At 39.2% G+C, this 27399-nt stretch overlaps 1 protein-coding gene across 2 annotated transcripts in view; it reads left to right on the plus strand.

Moving 5' to 3' along the window:
- Nucleotides 1-27399, plus strand: part of RPGRIP1 (RPGR interacting protein 1) — a 72396-nt gene that overhangs the window by 28814 nt on the left and 16183 nt on the right. For both annotated transcript variants that reach the window (XM_081229646.1, XM_081229647.1), the window contains one exon: nucleotides 14753-14850. In XM_081229646.1, coding sequence (XP_081085772.1) covers nucleotides 14753-14850 — 98 coding nt within the window. The remainder of the gene's footprint in view (nucleotides 1-14752; nucleotides 14851-27399) is intronic.

Below are 27399 nucleotides of genomic sequence, written 5' to 3' on the forward strand. Positions count from 1 at the left end.
CTGCTGCATGTACTAGCAGCCCTCCCAGCACATGATTTGGTCAGGGAAGTGTGACAAGGCAGCAGCCATCAGCCCTGGTCTTTCTCCATCCTGATTGCTAGCAAGCCAGCATAAGCACAGTCCTTGCAAACAGAGTCTAAGCCCCTCCAGCCCTCTGTCTGTCCCACTGGACCTCTCAGCAGGCAAGAAGGCTCCCCAGGGCCAGGGCCAGCCCATGTGGACATTCTCTCCATCACAGATCACTCCCAGGGGCACCAGTCCCATCCTGACGCCTTTCTTTTTTTTCTTTCCCCCTATCCTACCTGATTACATGGAGATCTTTCTTGCAGCTTTGGTTCTATAAGAGATCTTCTGGCAGTTTCCAGTTGGTTTTCTGTGAAAATTGTTTCATATTTAGATGTATTTTCTTTCTTTCTTTTTTAAATTAATTAATTTATTTATTTTTGGCTGTGTTGAGTCTTCATTGCTGCACACGGGCTTTCTCTAGTTGTGGTGAGCGGGGGCTACTCTTTGCTGCAGTGCGTGGGCTTCTTATTGTGGTGGCTTCTTTTGCTGTGGAGCACAGGCTCTAGGCACGCGGGCTTCAGTAGTTGTGGCACGTGGGCTCAGTAGTTTGTGGCTCATGTGCTCTAGAGCACAGGCTCAGTAGTTGTAGCTCATGGGCTTAGTTGCTCTGCGGCATGTGGGATCTTCCCGGACCAGGGCTCCAACCCGTGTCCCCTGCATTGGCAGGCGGATTCTTAACCACTGCGCCACCAGGGAAGCCCTGTATTTTCTTTTTTTTTTTTTTTTTTTTTTTCTTTTTGCGGTATGCGGGCCTCTCACTCTTGTGGCCTCTCCCGTTGCGGAGCACAGGCTCTGGATGCGCAGGCCCAGCGGCCATGGCTCACGGGCCCAGCCGCTCCGCGGCATATGGGATCCTCCCAGACCGGGGCACGAACCCGTATCCCCTGCATCGGCAGGCGGACTCTCAACCACTGCGCCACCAGGGAGGCCCTTCTTTTTAATATATCAACATTGGTTCTTTAATTATGACATGTACATTTAAATATTTTTGATGTATTTGTGGGGAAAGGTGATCTCCACGTCCTCCTACATTGCTATGTTGATCCTCCTCTCATTGTGCTTTTTTAAAAAATTGAAGTATAGCTGATATACAGTACTATATAAGTTATAGGAGTAAATGTAGTCATTCACAATTTTTAAAGGCTATACTCCATTTATAGTTATTATAAAATATTGGCTATATTCCCTGTATTGTATAACATATCCTTGTAGCTTATTTCATACATAATAATTTGTACCTCTTAATAGCACCAACCCCTTTCCTCTCCCCACTAGTTTGTTCTCTATATCTGTGAGTTGCTTCTTTTTTGTTTATTGACTAGTTTGTTGTATTTTTTAGATTTCATATATAAGTGATATCATACAGGGTTTGTCTTTGTCTGACTTATTTTACTAAGCATAGTATTCTCTAGGTCCTTCCTTGTGCTGCAAATGGAAACATCTCATTGTTTTTTTATGGCTGAGTAGTATTGCACTGTATATATATATACAGCATCTTCTTCATCCACTCATCTGTTGATGGGCACTTAGGTTACTTCCATATCTTGGCAATTGTAAATAATGCTGCTGTGAACACTAGGGAGCATGTATCCTTTCGAATTATAGTTTTCTCTGGATATATGCCCAGGAGTGGGATTGCTGGATCATATGGCAACTCTATTTTTAGTTTTTTAAGGAACCTCCATACTGTTTTCCATAGTGGCTGCACCAATTTACGTTTCCACCAACAGTGTACAAGGGTTCCCTTTTCTCCACATCCTCACAAACATTTGTTATTTGTGTTCTTTTTGATGATAGCCATTCTAACTGGTGTGAGGTGATATCTCGTTGTGGCTTTGATTTGCATTTCCCTGATGGTTAACAATGTTGAAAATCTCTTCATGTGTTGGCCATCTGCATTTCCTCTTTGGAAAAGTGTCTATTCACTTCTTCTGCACTTTTTTTTTTTTTTTGGCTGCGTTGGGTCTTTGTTGCCGCACGTGGTCTCCCTCTAGTTGCAGCAGGTGGGGGCTACTCTTCCTTGCTGTGCACAGGCTTCTCATTGCAGTGGCTTCCCGTGTTGTGGAGCATGGGCTCTAGGTGCACAAGCTTCAGTAGTTGCAGCACAGGGGCTCAGTAGTTGCAGCAGGCAGACCCTAGAGTGCACGGACTGCAGTAGTTGCAGTATGGGAGCTCTGTAGTTGTGGCACATGGGCTCTAGGGCACACAAGCTTCAGTAGTTGTGGTGCGCAGGCTCAGTAGTTGTAGCTCTCAGCCTGCAGAGTGCAGGCTCAGTAGTTGTGGCACATGGGCTCAGTTGCTCCAGACCATGTGGGATCTTCCCAGACCAGGGCTTGAACCCATGTCCCCTGCATTGGCAGGTGGATTCTTAACCACTGAGCCACCAGGGAGGTCCCTGCACATTTTTAAATTGGATTATTTTTTTATGTTGAGTTGTATTAGCTGTTTATATGTTGTGGATATAAACCTCTTATTGGTCATGTCATTTGCAAATATATTGTCTTATTCAGCAGGTTTTTTCATTTTGTCGATGGTTTCCCTTGCTGTGCAAAAGCTTTTAAGTTTAATTAGGTCCCATTTGTTTATTTTTTGTTTTATTTCCTTTGCTTTAGGAGACCAATATAAAAAATTATTGCTATGATTTATGTTAAAGAGTGTTCTGGGGGCTTCCCTGGTTGCGCAGTGGTTGAGAATCTGCCTGCCAATGCAGGGGACACGGGTTTGAGCCCTGGTCTGGGAAGATCCCACATGCCGCGGAGCAACTGGACCCGTGAGCCACAACTACTGAGCCTGCACGTCTGGAGCCTGTGCTCCACAACAAGAGAGGCCACGACAGTGAGAGGCCCGCGCACCGCAATGAAGAGTGGCCCCCGCTTGCCACAACTAGAGAAAGCCCTCGCACAGAAACGAAGACCCAACACAGCCAAAAATAAATAAATTAATAAATAAATAAAATTTTTTTAAAAAAAGAGTGTTCTGCCTGTTTTCCTCTGAGAGTTTTATGCTTTTGGTCTTCCATGTAGGTTTTTTTTTTTCGTTTTTTTGGCTGCGTTGGGTCTCCGTTGCTGCACATGGGCTTTCTCTAGTTGTGTCAAGTGGAGGCTACTTTTTGTTGTGTGTGCAGGCTTCTCATTGCAGTGGCTTCTCTTTGTTTTGGAGCACAGGCTCTAGGCACGTGGGCTCAGTAGTTGTGGCACATGGGCTTAGTTGCTCCAAGGCATGTGGGAGCTTCCCGGACCAGGGCTCCAACCCATGTCCCCTGAATTGGCAGGCAGATTCTTAACCACTGCGCCACCAGGGAAGCCTCCATTTAGGTTTTTTATCTATTTTGTGTTTATTTTTGTATATGGTGTTAGAGAATGTTCTAATTTCGTTTGTTTACCTGTAGCTGTCCAGTTTTCTCCGCACCACATATCAAAGAGGCTGTCTTTTCTCCATTGTATATTCTTGTCTGCTTTGTCATAGATTAATTGAACATAAGTCTGTGGATTTATTTCTGGACTCTCTAGTCTATCCATTGATTTTTTTTTTTTTTTTTTTTTTGCGATACGCGGGCCTCTCACTGTTGTGGCCTCTCCCGTTGTGGAGCACAGGCTCCGGACGCGCAGGCTCAGCATCCATGGCTCATGGGCCCAGCCACTCCACGGCACGTGGGATCTTCCCGGACCGGGGCACGAACCTGTGTCCTCTGCATCGGCAGGCGGACTCTCAACCGCTGCACCACCAGGGAAGCCCTATCCATTGATTTTATATGTCTGTTTTTGAGCCAGTACCATATTGCTTTGATGACTGTAGCTTTTATAGTATAATGTGAAGTCAGGGAGCATGAGTCCTCCAGCTCTGCTCGTTTTTAAGATTTTTTGGGCTATTTGGGGTCTTTTGTGTCTCCATACAAATTTTAAAATTATTTCTTCTAGTTCAGTGAAAAATGCCATTGGTATTTTGATAGAGATTGCATTGAATCTGTAGATTGCCTTGGGTAGTATGGTCATTTTAGCAATATTAATTCTTCCAATCCAAGAACGTGGTATATCTTTCCATCTGTTTGTATCATCTTCAATTTCTTTCATTGGTTTCTTACAGTTTTCCAAGTACAGGTCTTTTATCTCCTTAGGTAGGTTTATTCCTATGTGTTTTATTCTTTTTTTGTTTATTTCTTTTTTAAATTTAACTTTTATTTTATATTGGGATATAGTTGATTTACAATGTTGTGTTAGTTTCAGGTGTACAACAAAGTGATTCAGTTATACATACACATATATCCATTCTTTTTTTTTCTTTCTTTTATGATAGACTTTTTTCCATGTCTATAAAGTTATTATTACTGCTTGTATATTGTTTAATTTAAACATTTTCTAGTCCTCTATTGAAGTACATTTATTCCAATTTTTGATATTAAAAGCTAAGTTTTTAAGTTGAAGTTAAGAGACACTGCTATGTATAAAATAAATAAGCAGCAAGGATATATTGTACGGCACAAAGAAATATAGCCATTATTTTGTAATAACTTTATTTTTTAAATTTTTATTTTATCAATATATTGGAGCATAGTTGATTAACAATGTTGTGTTAGTTTCAGGTGTACAACAAAGTGATTCAGTTATGCATATACATGTATCTATTCCTTTTTCAGATTCTTTTCCCTTTTGGGTTATTACAGAATACTGAGCTGCATTCCCTGTGCTATACAGTAGGTCCCTGTTGGTTATCTGTTTTAAATATAGTAGTGTGTACATGTCAATCCCAAACTCCCAGTCTATCCTTCCCCCCTACACTTCCCCACTGTTAACCATAAGTTTGTTCTTTAAGTCTGTGAGTCTGCTTCTGTTTTGTAAATAAATTCACTTGTTGCATTTTTTTTAGATTCCACAAATAAGCAGTATCATATTATATTTGTCTTTCTCTGTCTGTCTTACTTCACTTAGTATGATAATTTCCAGATCCATCCATGTTGCTGCACATGGCATTACTTCATTCTTTTTTATGGCTGAGTAATATTCCATTGTATATATGTACCACACGTTCTTTATCCATTCATCTGTTGATGGACATTTAGGTTGTTTCCATGTGTTGGCTATTGTAAACAGCACTGCCATGAACATTGAGGTGCATATATCGTTTTGAACCATGTTTTTCTCCAGATATATGCCCAGGAGTGGGATTGCTGGATCATATGGTAGCTCTATTTTTAGTTTCTTAAGGAACCTCCACACTGTTCTCCATAGTGGCTGTACCAATTTACATTCCCTCCAACAGTGTTAGGAGGGTTTCCTTTTCTCTACACCCTCTCCATCATTTATTGTTTGTAGATTTTTTGATGATGGCCATTCTGACTGTTGTGAGGTGATATCTCATTATAGTTTTGATTTGTGTTTGTCTAATAATTAGACAAACACAATTAGATTGTGTTTAATTAGAACACCTTTTCATGTGCCTGTTGGCCATCTGTATATCTTCTTTGGAGAAATGTCTATTTAGGTCTTCTGCCCATTTTTTGATTGGTCTGCTTGTTTTTTTGATACTGAGCCACATGTGTTGTATGTAAGTTTTGGAGACTAATCCCTTGTCGGTTGCATTGTTGGCAAATATTTTTTCCCATTCTGTAGGTTGTTTTTTCATTTTCTTTATGGTTTCCTTTGTTGAGCAAAAGCTTTTAAGTTTAATTAGGTCCCATTTGGTTTTTGTTGTTTTTTTTTTGCAGTACGTGGGCCTCTCACTCTTGTGGTCTCTCCTGTTGCGGAGCACAGGCTCTGGACACGCAGGCTCAGCGGCCATGGCTCACGGGCCTAGCTGCTCTGCAGCATGTGGGATCCTCCTGGACCAGGGCACAAACCCATGTCCCCTGCATTGGCAGGCGGACTCTCAACCACTGCACCACCAGGGAAGCCCCCATTTGTTTATTTTTGTTTTTATTTCCATTACTGTAGGAGGTGCATCCAAAAAGATATTGCTGTGATTCATGTTAGAATGTCCTGCCTATGTTTTCCTTTAGGAGTTTTATAGTATCCGGTCTTACATTTAGGTCTTTAATCTATTTTGAGTTTATTTTTGTGTATGGTGTTAGAGAATGTTCTAATTTCATTTGTTTACATGTAGCTGTCCAGTTTTCCCAGCACCATTTATCAAAGAGACTGTCTTTCCTCCATTGTATATTCTTACCTCCTTTGTCATAGATTAATTGACCATAAGTGCATGGGTTTATTTCTGGACTTTCTGTCCTGTTCCACTGATCTCTATTTTTTTTCTGTGACAGCACTATACTGTTTTCATTACTGTAGCTTTGTAGTATAGTTTGAAGTCAGGGAGCATGATTCATCTAGCTCAATTTTTCTTTCTCAGGATTGCTTTCACTCTTTGGGGGTCTTTTGCTTTTCCATACAAACTTTAATTTATTTTATTCTAGTTCTGTGAAAAATGCCATTGGTAATTTGATAGGGATTGAATTGAACCTGTAGATTGCCTTGGGTAGCATAATCATTTTAACATTATTGATTCTTCCAATCCAAGAACATGGTATATCTTTCCATCTGTTTGTGTCATCTTCAGTTTCTTTCATCAGTGTCTCATAGTTTTCAGAGTACAGGTCTTTTTCCTTCTTAGGTAGGTTTATTCCTAGGTATTTTATTCTTTTGGATGTCATAGTAAAAGGTATTGTTTCCTTAATTTCTCTTTCTGATCTTTCATTGTTAGTGTATAGAAATGCAACAGATTTCTTTGTATTAATTTTGTATCCTGCAACTTTACTGAATTCATTGATGAGTGCTAGTAGTTTTCTGGTGGTATCTTTAGGATTTCCTGTGTATAGTGTTAATATCATGTCATATGCAAACAGTGACTGTTTTACTTCTTCCTTTCCAATTTGGATTCCATTTATTTCTTTTTCTTGTGTGATTGCTATGGCTAGGACTTCCAATACAATGTTGAATAAAAGTGGTGAGAGTTGGCATCCTTGTCTTGCTCCTGATCTTAGAGAAAATGCTTTCAGCTTTTCACCATTGAGTATGTTATTAGCTGTATGGCCTTTATTATGTTGAGGTAGGTTCCCTCAATGCCCACTTTCTGGAGGATTTTTTATCATAAATGAATTTAGAATTTTGTCAAAAGCTTTTTCTGCATCTATTGAGATGATCACATGGTTTTTATTCTTCAGTTTTCAATGTGGTATACCACATTGATTCATTTCTGCATATTGAAAAATCGTTGCATCTTGGGTAAATTCCACTCAGTCATGATGTATGATCCTTTTAATGTATTGTTGCATTTGGTTTGCTAATATTTTGTTGAGGATTTTGCATTCGTGTTCATCAGTGATATTGGCCTACGATTTTCTTTTTTGTATAATATCTTTGTCTGGTTTTGGTATGAGGGTGACATTTGCCTTGTAGAATGAGTTCAGAATTGTTAACTTTCTCTTCAGTTTGTTTTGGAATAGTTTGAGAATGATAGGTGTTAACTCTTCTCTAAGTGTTTGTTTGTTAGGAATTTTTCAATTACTGATTCAACTTCATTACTCATAATTGGCCTGTTTCTATTTTCTATTTCTTCCTGGTTAAGTCTTGGGAGATTGTACCTTTCTAAGAATTTGTCCATTTCTTCTAAGTTGTCCATTTTATTCACATATAGTTGTTCGTAGTAGTCTCTTATGATGCTTTGTATTTCTGTGTGTCCATTGTAACTTCTCCTTTTTAATTTCTGATTTTATTTATTTTTGCCATCTCCCTTTTTTTTCTTTTGGAATCTGGCTAAAGTTTTTTGTTTGTTTGTTTTGAATTTTATTTTATTTATTTTTTATACAGCAGGTTCTTATTAGTTATCTATTTTATACCTATTAGTGTATGTATGTCAATCCTAATCTCCCAGTTCATCCAACCCCACCACACCCCTGCTTCCCCCCATACGTTTGTTCTCTGCATCTGTGTCTTTAGGGTCTGGCTAAAGTTTTATCAATTTTGTTTATATTTTTAAAGAACCAGCTGTTACTTTCATTGATCTTTTCTATTGTTTTTGTCTCTATTTCATTTATTTCTGCTCTGATCTGTATGATTTCTTTCCTTCTACTAATTTGGGTTTTGTTTGTTCTTTTCTAGTTCCTTTAGATGCAAGGTTATGTTGTTTATTTGAGATTTTTCCTGTTTCCTGAGATAAGGTTGTATCACTATAAACTTCCCTCTTAGAACTGCTTTTGCTGCATCCCATATGTTTTGGATCATCATGTTTTCATTTTCATTTGTCTCTAGGTACTTTTGATTTCCTCTTTGATTTCTTCAGTAACCCATTGGTTGTTTAGTAGCATATTGTTTAGTCACCATGTGTTTTGTTTTGTTTTGTTTCACAGTTTTTCTCTTGTAGTTGATTTCTAATCTTGTAGCATTGTGGTCAGAAAAGATGCTTGATATGATTTCAATTTTCTTAAATTTACCAAGGCTTGTTTTGTGGCCTAGCATGTGATCTATGCTGGAGAATGTTCCACGTGCACTTGAAAAGAATGTGTATTCTCCTTTCAGACGGAATGCTCTCTGTATAAATTAAGTCCATTTTTTCTAATGTGTTATTTAAGGCCTTTGTTTACTTACCGATTTTCTGTCTGGATGATCTGTCCATTGATGTAATTGGGTTTTAAAGTCCCCTACTATTATTGTGTTACTGTTGATTTCTCCTTTTATGACTGTTATTTCCCTTATATATTTAGGTGCTTTTGTGTTGGGTGCATATATATTTACAATTGTTCTTACCTCCTTTGTCATAGATTAATTGACCATAAGTGCATGGGTTTATTTCTGGACTTTCTGTCCTGTTCCACTGATCTCTATTTTTGTTTCTGTGACAGTACCATACTGTTTTCATTACTGTAGCTTTGTAGTATATTGTATCAATCCAATCTTCTTGGATTGATTCTTTGATCATTATGTACAGTCTTTATTTTCAAGTCTGTTTTGTTTGATATAAGTATTGTTACTCAAGTTTTCTTTTGATTTCCATTTGCAGAGTATACCTTTTTCCATCCCCTCACTTTCAGTCTGTGTGTGTCCTTAGATCTGAAGTGAATCTCTTGTTGGCAACATATATATGTGTTTTGTTTTTGTATCCATTCAGCCATACTATGCCTTTTCTTTTTTAATATGTATTTATTTCTTTTATTTATTTGGCTGCTCTGAGTCTTAGTTGCAACATGCAGGATCTTCATTGCAGCACATAGGATCTTTAGTTGTGGCATGTGGGCTCTTAGTTGCAGCATGTGGGATCTAGTTCCCTGACCAGGGATCGAACCCCCTGTGCATTGGGAGCACAGAGTCTTAACTACTGGACCACCAGGGAAGTCCCAGCCACTCTGTGTCTTTTTTTTTTACATCTTTATTGGAGTATAATTGCTTTACAATGATGTGTTAGTTTCTGCTTTATAACAAAGTGAATCGGTTATACATATACATATGTTCCCATATCTCCTCCCTCTTGCATCTCCCTCCCTCTCACCCTCCCTATCCCACCCATCCAGGTGGTCATACTCTGTGTCTTTTGATTAGAGCATTTAGTCCATTACTTTTTAAGTAAGTATTGATAAGTACTTATTGCTATTATGTTCATTGTTTTGGGGTTGTTTTTGTAGGTCTTGTTTTCTTTCTTCTTTTGTTCTCTTGTGATTGAATGAATGTATTTAGTGTTATGTTTGGATTCCTTTTTCTTTTTTGTACTTGTATTTATTATAGGTTTTTGATTTGTGGTTACCATAAGGTTTTTGTATAGCTATATATATACATATATATATATATATATATATATATATATATATATGATTGTTTTAAGTTGCTGATCTCTTAATTTCAAATGCATTTTAACAATTCTGCATTTGTTCTCCTCTTATGATTACTGTTTCTGATATAATATTTTACATCTAATCATTTTGTGTATCCCTTAACTGCTTATTATGGATATAAATATGATTTTACTACTTTTGTCTTTTAACCTTTCTACTGGTTTTGTGCATGGATGATTTCCCACCTTTACTGTATGTTTGCCTTGACTGATGGATGAGATTTTTCATTTCATAATTTTCATGTTTGTAGTTGTGGCTTTTCTGTTTTGCTTAGAGAAGTTTTGTTTAACATTTCTTGTAAAGCTGCTTTAGTTGTGCTGAAGTCTTTTAGCTTTTGTTTGTCTGTAAAGCTTTTGATCTCCATCAAATCTGAATGAGAGCCTTGCTGGGTAGAACATTCTTGGTTGTAGCTTTTTCCCTTTTGTCACTTTAAACATGACACTCCCTTCTGGCCTACAGAGTTTCTGCTGAAAAGTCAGCTGATAGCTTTATGGAAGTTCCTTTGTATGCCATTTGTTGCTTTTCCCTTGCTGTTTTTTTTTTTTTTTTTTTTTTTTTTGCAGTACGCGGGCCTCTCACTGTTGTGGCCTCTCCCGTTGTGGAGCACAGGCTCCCGACACACAGGCTCAGTGGCCATGGCTCATGGGCCCAGCCGCTCTGCGGCATGTGGGATCTTCCCGGACCAGGGCACGAACCCATGTCCCCTGCATCGGCAGGCAGACTCTCAACCACTGCACCACCAGGGAAGCCCTCCCTTGCTGTTTTTATATTCTCTCTTTATTTTAATTTTTTCTCATTCTATTATTTATTTATTTATTTAATTTATTTATTTTTGGCTGAGTTGGGTCTTTGTTGCTGTGCACGGGCTTTCTTCTAGTTGTGGCGAGCAGGGGCTACTCTTTGTTGCGGTGCACAGGCTTCTCACTGCGGTGGCTTCTCTTGTTGCGGAGCATGGGCTCTAGGCTCACAGGCTTCAGTAGTTGTGGCCCGCGGGCTCAGTAGTTGTGGCTCGCAGGCTCTAGAGCGCAGGCTCAGTAGTTGTGGCTCATGGGCTTAGTTGCTCCATGGCATGTGGGATCTTCCTGGACCAGGGCTCAAACCTGTGTCCCCTGCATTGGCAGGCGGATTCTTAACCACTGTGCCACCAGGGAAGCCCAATTTTTTCTCACTTTAATTACTATGTATCTTGGTTTGTTTCTCTTTGGATTCATCCTGTGTGGGACTGTCTATGTTTTCTGGCCTTGGGTGACTGTTTGCTTTCCCAGGCTAGGGAAGTTTTCAGCTATTATTACTTCAGATATGTTCTCTGCCCCTTTCTCAGTCTCTTTTCCTTCTGGACCCCTATCATGTGACTATTAGTGTGCTTGGTGTTGTCCCAGAGGTCTCTTAAACTGTCCTCATTTCTTTTCAGTGTTTTTCTGTTCAATATCAGTGACTTCCACTACTATAGCTCGCTGATTGATTCCTAGGTATCATTTAGTCTACTGTTGATCCTTCTAGTGTATTTTTCATTTTAGTTATTGTAGTCTTCATTTCTGTTGGGTTGTTCTTTATATTTTCTAACCCTTTGTTAAAAACTTCTAAGTTCTCACTCTGTGCATCCATCCTTCTCCTGAATTCTTTGATCATCTTCTGAGCACTACTCTGAACTTTTTTTCATGTAGATTTCCAATGTCCACTTCATTTACTTCTTCTTCTGGGTTTTTATCTTGTTCCTCTATCTGGAACATGTTCCTCTGTCACCTCATTTTGCCTACATTGCTGTTTGATTTTTGTATTTCTTCTAGGTTGTTTACATTTCCTGACCTTGGAGAAATGGCCTTTTGTAGTACACGTCATATGCGTCCCAGCAGCATATTCCCCTCTTGTCACCCAAGCTATATGCTCTAGGTGTTCCCCCTATGAGAGCAGCATGGGTCCTTCTGTTGTGGCAGGCTGACTCTGTGGGCCATCTGGTGAACTTGTTTGGCCCCTGGTCTGGTTGCTTACCAGGCCCTGCCTTATGTGGAGGCTGCTGGCCACCAGTTGGCAAGACTGGGTCACAAGGCAGCTGACTGTGGAACCCCAGAAGTCCTCAGGGCTAGTGCCAGCTCATTGGTGAGCAGAATCAGGCTCCATAAGGCTCCAGGGCTATTGCATACCCACTGGTGGGTGAAGTCAGGTCCTGGGGTTAATGCCAGCTTACTGTCAGGCAGAGTCAGGTCCTGGAGTCTGGTTGCAGGGCCCAGAGCTGGTGTTAGATCACTGGTGGAGTGGGCCAGTTTCTGACACATTTATGGGGTGTCCAGAGTGTTGGGTCCAGGGTGTCCTAAATCTTGTGCTGGCATGCTAATGGGCATGGCCAGGGCCTAGCCAGTCCCAGGTCAGGGTTTGGCCTGCTGGTGGGTAGGCTGGGTTTGCAAGCTGTGTGATTGTGGTTTTCTTGTGTCTGATGTCTGCTCCCTGGTGGGTGAGGCTGGTCTAGATGCTAAAGTAGGTTCCCTGGAGGGCAGGGCCATGTCCAGAGGTGGCTGTGGGCTCATGGAATCTTAAGGCAGCCTGTCTGCTGATAGGTGAGGCTGTGTCCCCATCCAGTTAGTCTCTTTGCCTGAAGCATCCTAGCACTGACACCTGCTGGCTGTTGGGCCAGCATTGGGGTGGGTCCTGGGGCTACTACGCTAGAAGGAGGATTCCACAGTGGTGCTTGCCAGCAGCAGTGTCCATGTGGTAAAAGGAGCTCCCAAAAATGGCTGCTGCCAGTGTCTGTGTCCAGAGGGTGAGCTGCAGTTGCCTATTGTCTCTCTAAGAGATTCTTGAGGATCAGCAGGTGGGACTAATCCAAGCTCCTATCAATTTACTGCTTCTTCTCTGGGTCCTGCAGCATATGAGATTTTGTGTGCACTCTTTAAGAGTGAAGTCTCTATTTTCCCCAGCCCCCTGGGATTCCTGAAAGTAAGCCCAGCTGGCCTTCAAAGCCAAATGCTCTGGGGGTTCATCTTCCCAGTGCTGGTCCCCCAGGCTGAGGAACCCAATATGGGTCTAAGATCTCTCACTTCTCTGGGAGAACCTCTGCAACTGTCATTATTCTCCAGTTTGTGGGTCACCCACCAGGGCTTATGGGACTTGGCTATATCACAAGTCCACCCCCCACCCATCTCTTTGTGGTTCCTTCTTTATGGCTTTATAGAAGTTCTCTTCTGGAAGGTTCTGGTCGTTTTCATCAATAGTTGTTCTGCAAATAGTTGTGATTTAGGTGTGCTCGTGAGAGAAGATGAGCTCAAGGTCCTTCTATTCAGCCATCTTGGTCAATCTCCTACAGTGATTTTTTTCAAAGCCTCACACAGAAACTTCAGTACAGTAATTCCTATGTGAGTCAGCCCCAGATTCAAGTGTGTTAGGCTTGATTTTTGTTAGAGAAGCTTTGAGAGACAATTGCAGCCATCATTAGTTATACTGCAGCACTGTAACACTGGGGTCTATAGTTTACACTGGGGGTAACTAAAGCCCTCACACAGAAGTTTCATCCTGTTATCCCTGAGGACATTTCTTTGCCAAGAACAAGTATGTTAGCCTTTGGTTAATGATCAAAGCAGAAAAGAGATCCTTGCAATAGGTTTCTTTAAGGTGACAACTTTTCAATGTCAACCTCTGGAGGAAGCACTTTAGGTGTCTGGAGAGGGTGTGGAGAAAAGGGAACCATGTTACACAGTTGATGGGAGTGTAAATTGGTGCAGCCACTATGGAAAACAGTATGGAGGTTCCTCAAAAAACTAGAAATAGAGTTGCCACATGATCCAGCAGTCCTACTCCTGGGCACATATCCAGACAAAACTATAATTCAGAAAGATACATGCACCCCAATGTTCATTGCAGCACTATTCACAATAGCCAAGACATGGAAGCAACCTAAATATCCATCGATGGATGAGTGGATAAAGAAGATGTGGTATATGTATACAATGGAATATTACTCAGCCATAAAAAAAAGGATGAAATAATGCCATTTGCAACAACATGGGTGGACCTAGAGATTATCATACTAAGTGAAGTAAGGCAGACAGAGAAAGACAAATATCATATGATATCGCTTATATAAGCGATATACTAAAAAAGTATACAAATGAACTTATTTACAAAACAGAAACAGACTCACAGACTTAGAAAACAAATTTATGGTTACCGAAGGGGAAAGGTGCGGGGTGGATAAATTAGGAGTTTGGGATTAACATATACACACTACTACATATAAAATAGGTAATCGATAAAGACCTACTGTAGAGCACAGAGAACTCTACTCAATACTCTATAATAACCTATACGGGAAAAGGATCTGAAAAAGAATAGATATATGTATATGTATAACTAAATCACTTTGCTGTGCACCTGAAACTAACACAACATTGTAAATCAACTATAATATAAAATAAAAATCTAAAAATAAATAAATATATATATATATATATATAAAAACATAAAAATACCTACCTTAAAAAAAGTATTAGGAGTATCAAGATCACATTGTACGAAAGAGAGCATGTGGGATGAGAGATATTGTTTGATGCTGTCTTTGTAAAATACAGTCAGCTACACCCTGATTGCACTGTTTTTCCTTGGCTTGGTCATTTTCTCTAGCCCCTAAAAGGACAAAACTTTCTTTCTACCTCCCTACCTTCTTTCCTTCCCTTTCTTTTTTCAGAAGCGAACCCTGTGTATTTGGCAAGCTTCTGAATAAGTGAAACTTTAAAAAAGAAGGTTTGTTTCTAGTGATTACAGCCAAAATTTAGGTACTCAGCACTAGTAACTAAACAGAAGATTGAAGATGTAGGTACTGGGTCTTTTCTGGGCTAGACAGGGTACTCCAAAACAGTTCTGTAACTCTAGTCTCTTCTCTGGCAGATAAAGAATCCTGTGAACGAGCTTCTGAAGTCAGTGAAGCACAAACTACAGATAGTGATGAGATAGTAACACCTGTATCTCAGAAATGTCCTAAGGCAGTAAGTATACTGGGGTAATCATTGTGCGTGAGCCAAAATTGTAAGTAATGACAGTGTGCTTAATGGCCATGTGTGTGACATTCAAATCCAGTTTTATTTAATGAACCAGATGGGAAATTCAAGTTATTTAATTAAATTTATGTTGCAAGTGAATGGAAGTCTGTTCATACAGGCAGATGAAAGGATCATTTTCTTGATTTGGTATAAATAAGGACTGACTTCAACACTTCTCTCTCCCATTTGGATCCCTTGCCTGCCTCCTTCATTGTATATGGTGATTCTCCCCAGCCTAAGTGATGCCCCTTTCTTTAAATCTACCTAAAGAGGTTTACTTTGGGAGGTGGAGGCTGGACGGATTCTTTGTGGGAGGGCTCAAAGAGATCATTCAGTTTCTGAAGGTTTTTACTCAACCTTTAAAACCTGTAATTACAATTATTTATTAAACATTTCGACCTCAGATCTGTTTTGGAGCTAATTGAGGATACCCCCCCACACACACGCACACACACAAATCTATGAATAAATATCCACAAATATATTCACAATCATTGTACTGGAATATTGTGGGGTTTTAAATGAGGTAGAAAATGATCACCTTCGAGCTGCAAGAATGCTCCCTGGTACATTTGTAGGCACTCAATAAATATTTGTTGAATGAGTGGCTGAATGAAAGATTAAAATCTAACTGAGGATTATGAGCTTAATTAGAAACAGTAAAGAAAAGCATAAAGTTTATTTTCTGAACTTTTATCTGTTATATCTTTTTTAGACATTATGTAATTAATATCTTGAGAAATGTTTGTAAGACAGATCAGAGCCATAGAATTAGAACTAGACAGTAACACCTTAGAGATCATAAAGGTGAAGAAAACCAAGTGATATGTCCAGCATTGTAGCAGTAGTTACTGAAAGAACTGGAACTTGAGTTAAGGTTTCTAAACCGTGCACATCTCAGGTCAACCCAAAAAGCAGTCAGCTGGTCAGCAAATTTTGGAACTACAAGTCAGACAGATGACATTAAAAATATTACCCTAAATTAAAGGCTCTTAAATAAGATCTCCTATTAGAAAACTTTTGTGTACCTAAAAATGTTGCTGGATAAACTAAATATGAAAACTGATCCCACTTAGTAAAAATTAGTGTTGTTATCAAATTAAACTTACAACACAGACACACATATACTTACTTGATAGCAGAAAAGCTTTATCAAAAGTGCAGACTCTTGTTCAACTTGTCCAAAAGAATTTGGGCAAGGAACACAGAACACAAAGGAGAAAAAAACACACAGGCTGAGGAGCAAAGAGAACAAAGAAGCAGGGGAATTTCCTGGCAGTCCGGTGGTTAGGACTTGGCACTTTCACTGCCATGGCCGGATTCAATCCCTGGTCAGGGAACTAAGATGGCGCAAGCTGTGTGGCACGGCCAAAATAAATAAATAAATAAATTTTTAAAAAAGCAGTTTATTGAGGCTGAAGTGAAAGTTACACACTCAAAGAAGAGTGCGGGCATCCTCACAAGTGCGGAGCATACCACAAGGTTTTTTAATCCCCCTTTTATCTTATTTTTTTAGCCCTTTGAATGGGCGGGGGTCTTTCTGATTAGGGGCGGAATATTCATTGAGAGGATGGTTGAGGTGTGGCCTAGATTGCACCAGGTTGCATCAGCTCCCAGTCTTACGCCTTTGTCTCCTGGAGCCACTGTACATGTGCTCTAAGAACTGTTTTCCCTTAAATTTTCCCTTACTAGTCAACCACACGGGAAGGTCATACAGGGTCATTGGCAATCTGTGCATTTTTATTGGGCATGCGCCATGGTTTTCATGGTCAGTGTTTCTTGTTCAGATGCTACAAAGTTTCTGTTTTAGATGCCATTTCTCCATGTGTCATGGTCTCATTAAGTGCAAAACAAGGAGGTGTATAGGCTGTCCTTGGGCCCAGCCCTGTCTTTCCTGCCTCATACTCAATCCTTTTTGTATTTCAAAATAGCTGGGCGTGAAAGATGGAAGGAGTTGAAGGTCCAGAGGCAGTACGTGAGCTCTGTCCCTTTTGTGCCTGGAGTCAGCCAGGGTAAAGGAGGAGGCAAGAGAGTGTAGTGTTTAGGAGCATGGAACTGTGTTTCAGACAGAAGTGGTTTAGATCCAGTCTCTGCTATTAATATCTATGCCGCTTTGGGGAAGTTATTGAACCTCTATTAGACTCTGTTTCCTCATCTGTAAAGTGGTGATATTTTTTTTTCTTGAAGTATAGTTTATTTACAATGCTTCAGGTGTACAGCAAAGTGATTCAGTTATGTATATTCGTTTTTCAGATTCTTTTCTATTAGAGGTTATTATAAGATATTGAATATAGTTCCCTGTGCTATGCAGTAGGTCCTTATTGTTTATCTATCTTATATATAGTAGTTTGTATCTGCTAATCCCATACTCCTTAATTTATCCCTCCCCCGCTTTCCCCTTTGGTAACCCTAGGTTTGTTTTCTATGTCTGTGAGTCTATTTCTGCTTTGTAAATAAGTTCATTTGTATCATATTTTAGATTCCATATATGTGATACCATATGATATTTGTATGTCTGTCTGACTTCATTTAGTATGATAATCTCTAGATTCATCCATATTGCTGCAAATGGCATTATTTCATTCTTTTTATGGCTGATATTCCATTGTGCACATATACCACATCTTCTTTATCTATTCATCTATCGATGGACGTTTAGGTTGCTTCCATGTCTTGGCTACTGTAAATAGTGGTGCTGTGAACATTGAGGTTGTAAAGTGGTAATATTAAGTATGCCCACCTTATAGCCATGTGGCAAGATTTAAATAAGGTAATGTGTGATAGAGGTTTAATACAGTACTTGAGACAAATTAAGCACCAGATTATAGTGATGATGATGTTGATGGTGGCAGCAGCCTGTCTTCTCTGAAATACGCTAGTTCTTTTTTTTTATTTTTTTTTATTTTTGGCTGCACTGGGTCTTCGTTGCTGTGCACAGGCTTTCTCTAGTGGCAAGTGGGGGCTACTCTTCGTTGTGGTGCATGGGCTTCTCATTGCGGTGGCTTCTCTTGTTGTGGAGCATGGGCCCCAGGGCGCTCGGGCTTCAGTATTTGTGGCACACAGACTCAGTAGTTGTGGCTCGCGGGCTCTAGAGTGCAGGCTCAGTAGTTGTGGAGCACGGGCTTAGTTGCTCCGTGGCATGTGGGATCTTCCCGGACCAGGGCTTGAACCCCTGTCTCCTGCATTGGCAGGTGGATTCTTAACCACTGCGCCACCAGGGAAGCCCATGAAATACGCTAGTTCTTAAATGCAAGCTTCTATGATCTGGTAGTGGCTCCTACAAGGAAGGACTAGGCCCTAAGGGGAGAGGATTGAGGCAGAGGGGTGTCATTTCCCTTCTACCTGCCAGGTCAATTGAATAGATTGAACAGTATGACTTAAGGAAGACCTTTACGAAATGTCTTTCTCTTGTACTGCTAAAAAAGTAAAACAATCATAGTACATTTGGGTCTTTAACTTCCTGTCTTTTAGTCCAGAATTAGAACAGTTCCTGTATCATGGGATATGTATAGGAATGTTCCGCAGGAGGCTCTGTTAATTAGCACAAGGTTCCTAAAGGCCTTCTGTACTTATCTTCCAAGAATCCCCAGAAAATGATCTCAACCCAAACCATATGGTTTTCTCCAGATGAAGTTCAATTCCTGGTCTCAGGAATCAATCTCCCATTCTGAGTGGACCATGTAACTTTTCCCTCCCCCTTCTTAGCAGCTCCTAATGAGAAGGAAGCAATCATTTCCATTGCTTTGTGGCCTCAGGTTACTGTCTTTTAGCCGTAGTGTATATCAAGGACCTCAAAGTTTATTCTTTTTTCTTATACTCTTAATTTCAGGGGTTGAAAATGTCTTGACCCCTTATGTATGCTAATTAGTTTTAGGAAATCTGCCTGCCCCCCGCCCTCAAATTATCTAGCACACCTGAATAAGCCAAAGGGAGCTGTCTGTCTGGCACTAATGCTGCATAACTAACTGCTGTTAGGGGCTCTGCTAGCAATGAGTTAATATATATTTCAGTTGTTAGTATGGTTAATATTACTAATTATATATGTGTGTGTGTATATATATAAATAAATAAATATATAAATATAAATATATATATATATATATATATTTGCTGTTCAGTCCCAGTAAGATTATATAATGGAACCAGCTCATGTAAAGGATTCTGGATCAAAGAAAAATATTAGATTGAACCATATCTTAGTCAATTCAGGCTTCTATAATGAAGTACCACAGACTGGGTGGCTCATAAACAACAGAAATTTACTTCTTTTGGTCCGATTCTGGTGAGGGCCTCCTTCTAGGTTGCAGACTGCCATTTTCTCATTGTGTCCTCATGTGCCAGAAAGAGAGCAAACCAGCTCTCTGGCCTCTTATAAGGGCACTAATCCCATTCACAAGGGCTCCACCCTCATGACTTAATTACCTCCCAAAGGCCCCACCTCCAAATACCATCACATTGGGATTAGGGTTTCAATGTATAAATTTTGAGGGGTACACAAATATTCAGTCCATAACAAGCCATATGAAATTATCACTTTTATAGATTAAAAATGATGGACTATCGTCAATTTCATATAGTTCATTCTAATAGGAATGAATAAAGCCTCCATGTGTACCTTGCTCAAATTTTAATTTTATTCATCCTCCTAATTCACCTTTGTTATCAGAGTAAGCTTGATATGGATTTCTGATCATTTGTCCCAGGATTAGTTGCAAGTAAGGTAAGAATATGTTTTTCTTTTATAAACTAGAATACTACAGATAGAGCTAACTCTCTATTGACCATTACCTATAATCCCTGCTGCCTCTCCCCCACCCCGCCACCCCAGAAAAACCATTGTTTTGAATTTTGAAGTACATCTTTTCAGATCATAAAAAACACTTTAACATTCATATTGTTTTGTATTAGTCTTTTTTGCTTTAAATAAATGACATTAAACTGTATATGAACTGTATGTATTATTCTTTTAAAAAGCTTTTTATTTTGAAATAATTGCAGATTTGTAAACAGTTGCAAAAAATGTCCAGAGAGGTACCATTTACTCCTCACCCAGTTTCCCCCATTTTTCAAAGCATTTTTGGTCTGTATTCTTCTGACACATTCATTTTTCTTTTTGAAAAAAGTTTTTCTTTTTTAAAAAATTGAGGTATAGTTGTGCAATATTATGTAAGTTTTGGGTGTACAACAATGATTCACAATTTTTTAAAAGGTACATTTATAGCTATTATAAAATATTGGCTGTATTCCCTGGGTTGTACAATATATCCTTGTAGCTTATTTATTTTAGTAGTAGTTTGCATCTCTTAATCCCCTACCCCTATCTTGCCCCTCCCTGCTTCCCTCTCCCCACTGGTAACCACTAGTTTGTTCTCTATGTCTGTGGGTCTCTTCCTTTTTTGTATATTCACTAGTTTAACATTTAAAAATTTTTTTTACCTGAAGTATAGTTGATTTACAGTGTTGTGTTAATTTCTGCTGTACAGCACAGTGACTCAGTTATACATACATATATATACATTCTTTTTTTTATTCTTTTCCATTATGGTTTATCATAGGATACTGAAGATAGTTCTCTGTGCTATACAGTAGGACTTTGTTGTTCATACATTCTATATATAATAGCTTACATCTGCTAACCCCAACCTCCCACTCCAGGCCTCCCACAACCCTCTCCCCCTTGGCAACCACAAGTCTGTTCTCTATATCTGTGAATCTGTTTCTGTTTCATAGATAGGTTCATTTGTGACATATTTTAGATTCCACATATAAATGATATCATATGGTATTTGCCTTTCTCTTTCTGACTTACTTCACTTAGGATGATAATCTCTAGTTGCATCCATGTTGCTGCAAATGGCATTATTTCATTCTTTTTAATGGCTGAGTAGTATTCCATTGTATATATGTACCACATCTTCTTGATCCATTCATCTGTCGATGGACATTTAGGTTGCTTCCATGTCTTGGCTATTGTGAATAGTGCTGCTATGAACATAAGGGTGCATGTATATTTTTGAATTAGAGTTTTGTCTGGATATATGCCCAGGAATAGGATTGCTGGATCATATGGTAATTCTATTTTTAGTTTTCTGAGGAACCTCCATACTGTTTTCCATAGTGGCTGTACGAACTTACATTCCCACCAACAGTGTAGAAGGGTTCCCTTTTCTCCACATCCTCTCCAGCATTTGTTATTTGTAGACTTTTTAATGATGGCCATTCTGACCTGTGTGAGGTGGTACCTCATTGTAATTTTGATTTGCATTTCTCTAATAATTAGAGGTGTTGACCATCTTTTCATGTGCCTATTGGCCATTTGTATTTCTTCTTTGGAGAAATGTCTGTTTAGGTCTTCTGCCCATTTTTCGATTGGGTTGTTTTTGTTGTTGTTGTTGTTGTTGAGTTGTATGAGCTGTTTGTATATTTTGGAAATTATGCCCTTGTTGGTCATATTCTTTGCAAATATTTTCTCCCATTCTGTAGCTTGTGTTTTTGCTTTGTTTATGGTTTCTTTTGCTGGGCACAGGCTTGTAAGTTTGATTAGGCCCCATTTGTTTATTTTTGTTTTTATTTCTATTGCCTTGGGAGACTGACCTAAGAAAACATTGGTATGATTTATGTCAGAAATATTTTGCCCATGATCTCTTCTAGGAGTTTTATGATGTTATGTATTATTTTAACTCTTTAAGCCATTTTGAGTTTATTTTTGTGTATGGCGAGAGGGTGTGTTCTAACTTCATTGATTTACATGCAGCTGTCCAACTTTCCCAACACCACTTGCTGAAGACACTTTTTCCTGTTTTATATTCTTGCTGCCTTTGTTGAAGATTAATTGACTGTAGGTGTGTGAGTTTATTTCTGGGCTCTCTATTCTGTTCCACTGATCCATATGCCTGTTTTTGTGCCAGTACCACGCTGTTTTGATTAATGTAGCTTTGTAGTATTGTCTGAAGTCTGGGAGGTTTATGCCTTCTGCTTTGTTCTTTTTCTTCAGGATTGCTTTGGCAAATCTAAGTCTTTTATGTTTCCATATAAATTTTAGGATTTTTCTAGTTCTGTGAAAAATGTCATGGGTAATTTGATAGGGAATGCGTTAAATCTGTAGATTGCTTTGGGTAGTATGGCTGTTTTAACAATATTAATCATTTTAATCCAAGAGCATGTGATATCTTTCCATTTCTTTTTTTTCTTTCTTTCTTTCCATTTCTTTGAATCATCTTCAATTTCCTTTATTAATGTTTTATAGTTCTCAGTGTGTAAGTCTTTCACCTCCTCAGTAAGGTTTATTCCTAAGTATTTTATTTTTGCAGGTGCTATTTTAAAAGGTATTGCTTTTTTACATTCTCTTTCTGATATTTCATTGTTAGTGTAAGGAAATACAACTGGTTTGTGAATGTTAATCTTGTATCCTGCTATCCTGCTGAATTTGTTTTTCAGTTCTAGTAGTTTTTGTGTGGAATGTTTAGGGTTTTCTATATATAGTATCATGTCATCTGCATATAATGACAATTTTACCTCTTTCCTTCCAATTCGGATACCTTTTATTTCTTTTCCTTGTCTGATTGCTGTGGCTAGGACATCCAATACTATGGTGAATATAAGAGGTGAGAGTGGGTATCCTTGTCTTTTTCCAGATTTTAGTAGAAAGGCTTTCAGCTTTTCACCATTGAGTATTATATTGGCTGTGTGTTTGTCATAAATAGTTTTTATTATGTTGAGATATGTTTCCTGTATACCCACTTTGGTAAGAGTTTTTATCATAAATGAATGTTGAATTTTGTCAAATGCTTGTTCTGTATCTATTGATCATTTGTTTTTTTTCTTTTCTTTTTTTAATGTAGTATGTCACACTGATTGATTTGCATATGTTGAACCATCCTTGTGAACTTGGGATGAATCCCACTTGGTCATGGTGTATGATCTTTTATGAGTTATTGGATTTGGTTTGCTAATATTTTGTTGAGAATTTTTGCATCTATATTCATCAAAGATATTGGCCTGTAATTTTCCTTTTTGGTGGTGTCTTTGTCTGGTTTTGGTATCAGGGTGATAGTGGCTTCATAGAATGTCTTTGGGATTCTTTCCCTCCTCTTCAATTTTTTGGAAGAGCTTGAGAAGGATCAGTATAAATTCTTCTTTGTATGTTTGGTAGAATTCGCCTGTGAACCCATCTGGTCCTGGACTTTTGTTTGTAGGGAGTTTTTAAATTACAGAGTCTATTTCACTTCTAATGATTAGCCTGTTCAAATTATCTGTTTCTTCTTGATTCAGTTTTGGTGGGCTGTATATTTCTAAAAACGTATACATTTCTTCTAGGTTGTTAAATTTGTTGGCATATAATTGTTCATAGTATTCCCTTACGATTTTTTGTATTTCTGCAGTATCAGTTGTTATGTCTCCTTTTTTATTTCTTATTTTGTTTATTTGGGTTCTCTCTCTTTTCTTCTTGATGAGCCTGGCCAGAGGTTTGTCAATCTTGTTTACCCTTTCAAAGAACCAGCTCCTGGTTTTATTGATTTTTTTCTGTTTTTTAATCTCTCTTTTATTTATTTCCTCTCCAATCTTTATTACTTCCATTCTTCTGCTGACTTTAGGTTTTATTTGTTCTTATTTTTCTAATTCTTTTAGCTGGTAGGTTAGGTTGGTTATTTGAGATTTTTCTTATTTTTTGAGGAAGGCCTGTATCACTATGAACTTCCCTCTAAGAACTGCTTTTGCTGTATCCCATAAATTTTGTATGGTTGTGTTTTCATTGTCATTTGTCTCAAGGTATTTTTAAATTTCCTCTTTGGTTTCATCATTGACCCATTGGTTATTTTAGTAGCATGTTGCTTAATCTCCATGTAATCATTTTTTTCTCATTTGTTTTTCTGTGGTTGATTTCTAGTTTCATGCCATTGTGGTCTGAAGAGATGCTTGAGATAATTTCTAAACTCTCAGATTTATTGAGACATTGAAAACAATTTATTATTGTTTTGTACCATAGTATGTGGTCAAACCTAGGGCATGTTCCATGTGTACTTGAAAAGAATGAGTATTCTGGGGCTTCCCTGGTGGCACAGTGGTTAGGAATCTCCCTGCCAATGCAGGGGACACGGGTTTGAGCCCTGGCCTGGGAAGATCCCACATGCCACGGAGCAACTGGGCCCGTGCGCCACAGCTACTGAGCTTGTGCTCTGGAGCCTGAGAGCCACAACTACTGAAGCCCATGCACCTAGAACCTGTGCTCCACAAGAAGAGAGGCCACTGCAATGAGAAGCCCACGCACTGTAGAGAAGAGTAGCCCCCGCTTGCCGCAACTGGAGAAAGCCTGCATGCAGCAATGCAGCCAAAAATAAATAAAATAAATAATTTAAAAAAAAGAATGTGTATTCTGGGTTTTTTTGATGTAATGTCCTGAAAATATCAATTAAGTTCTATTGTATTATTTAGAATTTCTGTGCCTTATTGATTTTCTGTCTAGGCGATCTGTCCGTTGATGTGAGTGGGGTGTTAAAGTCTCCTACTATTATTGTATTCCTGTCAATTTCTCCCTTCATGTCTGTTAGTATTTGTTTTATGTATTTGGTTGCTCTTATATTAGGTGCATATATATTGATGAGTGTAAAGTCCTCTTTTTGTATTGATCCTTTTATCATTATACAATATCCTTCTTTATCTTTCTTTATGGCCTTTGTTTTGAAGTCTATTTTGTCTGAGTATTGCAACCCCACTTTATTTTCATTTCCATTTGTATGAGACATTTTTTTCCATCCCCTTACTTTCAATCTATGTGTGTCCTTTGCCCTAAAGTGGGTATCTTGTAGGCAGCATATTGTAGGCTCTTGTTTTCTTTTATCCAGTGTGCCACTCTGTGTCTTTTGATTGAAGCTTTTAATCCATTGACATTTAAGGTAATTTTAAAAAATAAATTTATTTATTTATTTATTTTAATTTATTTTTGGCTGTGTTGGGTCTTCATTGCTGCATGCGGGCTTTCTCTTGTTGCAGCAAGTGGGGCTACTCTTCGTTGTGGTGCATGGGCTTCTCATTGCAGTGGCTTCTCTTCTTGTGGAGCATGGGCTCTAGGCGTGCAGGCTTCAGTAGTTGTGGCTCACAGGCTCTAGAGCATAGGCTCAGTAGTTGTGGCGCACAGGCTTTGTTGCTCTGCAGCATGTGGGATCTTCCTGGTCCAGGGCTCAAACCCATGTTCCCTGCATTAGCAGGCAGATTCTTAACCACTGTGCCACCAGGGAAGTCCCTAAGGTAACTATTGATAGATATGTATTTATTGCCATTTAAACCTTATTTTCCTGTTGATTTTATACTTCTTTGTACCTTTCTTTTTGTTTTTCCTTTTGTGGTTTGATGGTTTTCTTTTGTATTATACTTATGTTCTCTTCTTTTTGGTTTTTGTGAATCTACTGTAGGTTTTTGATCTGTGGTTACCCTGTTTTTCAGGTATGTTAAACCCATCCTATTTCTACTTGCCTTAGACTAGTAGTCATATAGGCTCAAACACATTCTAGGAACTGAAAAAAAATCTACATTTTCTTATTTTACTTCCCACATTTTATGATTTTCATGTCCTCTTTTACATTTTCATGTTCATACTTTTGCTGTTCACTGTGGTTATCATCACTTTCACAGAAATTTTTTCATTTTTAAAAAATCTGTGTACTGGCTTGTTTAAGTGATTTACTTTCCAATTGTTATTTTCTCTTTCCTTTAGATTCTTACTTCTTTTCTATTTAGGGAAGACCTTTCAATATTTCCTTTAGAATAGATTTAGTATTGCTGTATTCTTTTAGTTTGTTTGTCTGAGAAATCCTTTATCTCTCCTATTCTGAATGATAATCTTGCTGGGTAGAGTATCCTAGGTTACAGATTTTTCCCCTTCAGAACTTTGAATGGATCTTGCCCCTCCCTTCTGGCCTGCAGCGTTTCTATAGAGGAATCAACTGTTAGTCTTATGGGGGTTCTCTTGTAATTAACTGTTTGTTTTTCTCTTGCTGCCTTTAGAATCCTCTTTATCTTTAACTTTTGCCATTTTTATTATAATATGTCATGGGACTTCCCTGGTGGTACAGTGGTTAAGAATCTGCCTGCCAATGCAGGGGACATGGATTCAATCCCTGGTCCAGGAAGATCCCACATGCCGTGGAGCAACTAAGCCTGTGCGCCACAACTACTGAACCTGTGTGCCACAACTACTGAAGCCCGCCTCAACTGCTGAAGCCCATGTGCCTAGAGCCTGTGCTCTGCAACAAGGGAAGCCACCACAATGAGAAGCCTCCACACCGCAACAAAGAGTAGACCCCGCTCACTGCAGCTAGAGAAGGCCTGTGCACAGCAACAAAGGCCCAACGCAGGAAAAAAAAAAAGTCTTGGTGTAGGTCTGTTTAGGTTTATCTTGTTTGGGACCCTCCATGCTTCCTGTAGCTGGATATCTGTTTCCTTGTTTAGGTTTGGGAACTTTTCAGCCGTAATTTCTTCAAATACATTTTCGATCCGCTTTTCTCTTTCTTCCCCTTCTGGAATTCCTATCATGTAGAGGTGGGCATGCTTTATATTATCCCATAGGTCTCTTATATTGCTTTCATTTTTTTCATTTGGCTTTCTGTCTGCTGTCCTGATTGAGTGATTTCCATTATTCTATCTTCCAAGTCACTTATTTGTTCTTCTGTATTATTCATTCTGCTACTTATTGCCTTTAGCTCAGCTTACATCTCAGTCAATGAGTTTTCTGATTTTTCTTGGTTCCTCTTTATAGTTTCTAGTTCCTTCTTATAGTACTCTGCATTTCTGTCAATAGCCTTTCTTAATTCCTTCAGTACCCCTTTTTGAAACCAGTGTCTATTAAATCAAAGAGGTCTGTTTCATTGTTTGTTCTTTCAGGGGAATTTTCTTGGTCTTTAAACTGGAGGTGGTTCCTCTGCTTCTTCATTTTACTTATATTTCTCTTGTTCTGTGAGTTTAGGAGAAACAATTATCTACTGTGGTCTTGGAGGGCTATTATGTGGAAGCATCCCTGTGTAGCTGTGTGGGTTTAATATTTTTGGTGCAAGGGCTGTTTTAATATGGATATCTGTTGCCTCTTCCCTCAGCATGTGCAGGCCATTATCCCCTTGATAGGGGGTGTACAGATGCGGCAGTGCCCAGTCCTAGGGTTCTTGGTGGCAGTGGTGGCTCATGTGCATCCCCAGAGCATGTGATGGGTGCGGGAGCTGCTCGTGACCACTCCTGGAGCTCGTGTAGGTGGTGTCCTACCGCCTGAGAGCACATGCAGGGAAAAAGCCTGCAATGGTGGGTCCCACCCCTCCCCTCATGCACCCCCCAAACAATGGCACCTGTCCTCTAAGGTGGCGTGGGCTTGCTCCACAAACACCCTCAGTTGCAGTCACACCAGACTCCAGCCCCTTCAGGCTGTTTTCACACTGCCAACCCCAGTCTTCTCTCTGGGTCTGATATCCGAAGCCTGAGCTTCAGCACCCAGCCCCAACCCACACCAGCAGA

Source organism: Mesoplodon bidens (assembly GCF_964165515.1).
Source record: "Mesoplodon bidens genome assembly, chromosome: 3".
NCBI lineage: Eukaryota > Metazoa > Chordata > Mammalia > Artiodactyla > Ziphiidae > Mesoplodon > Mesoplodon bidens.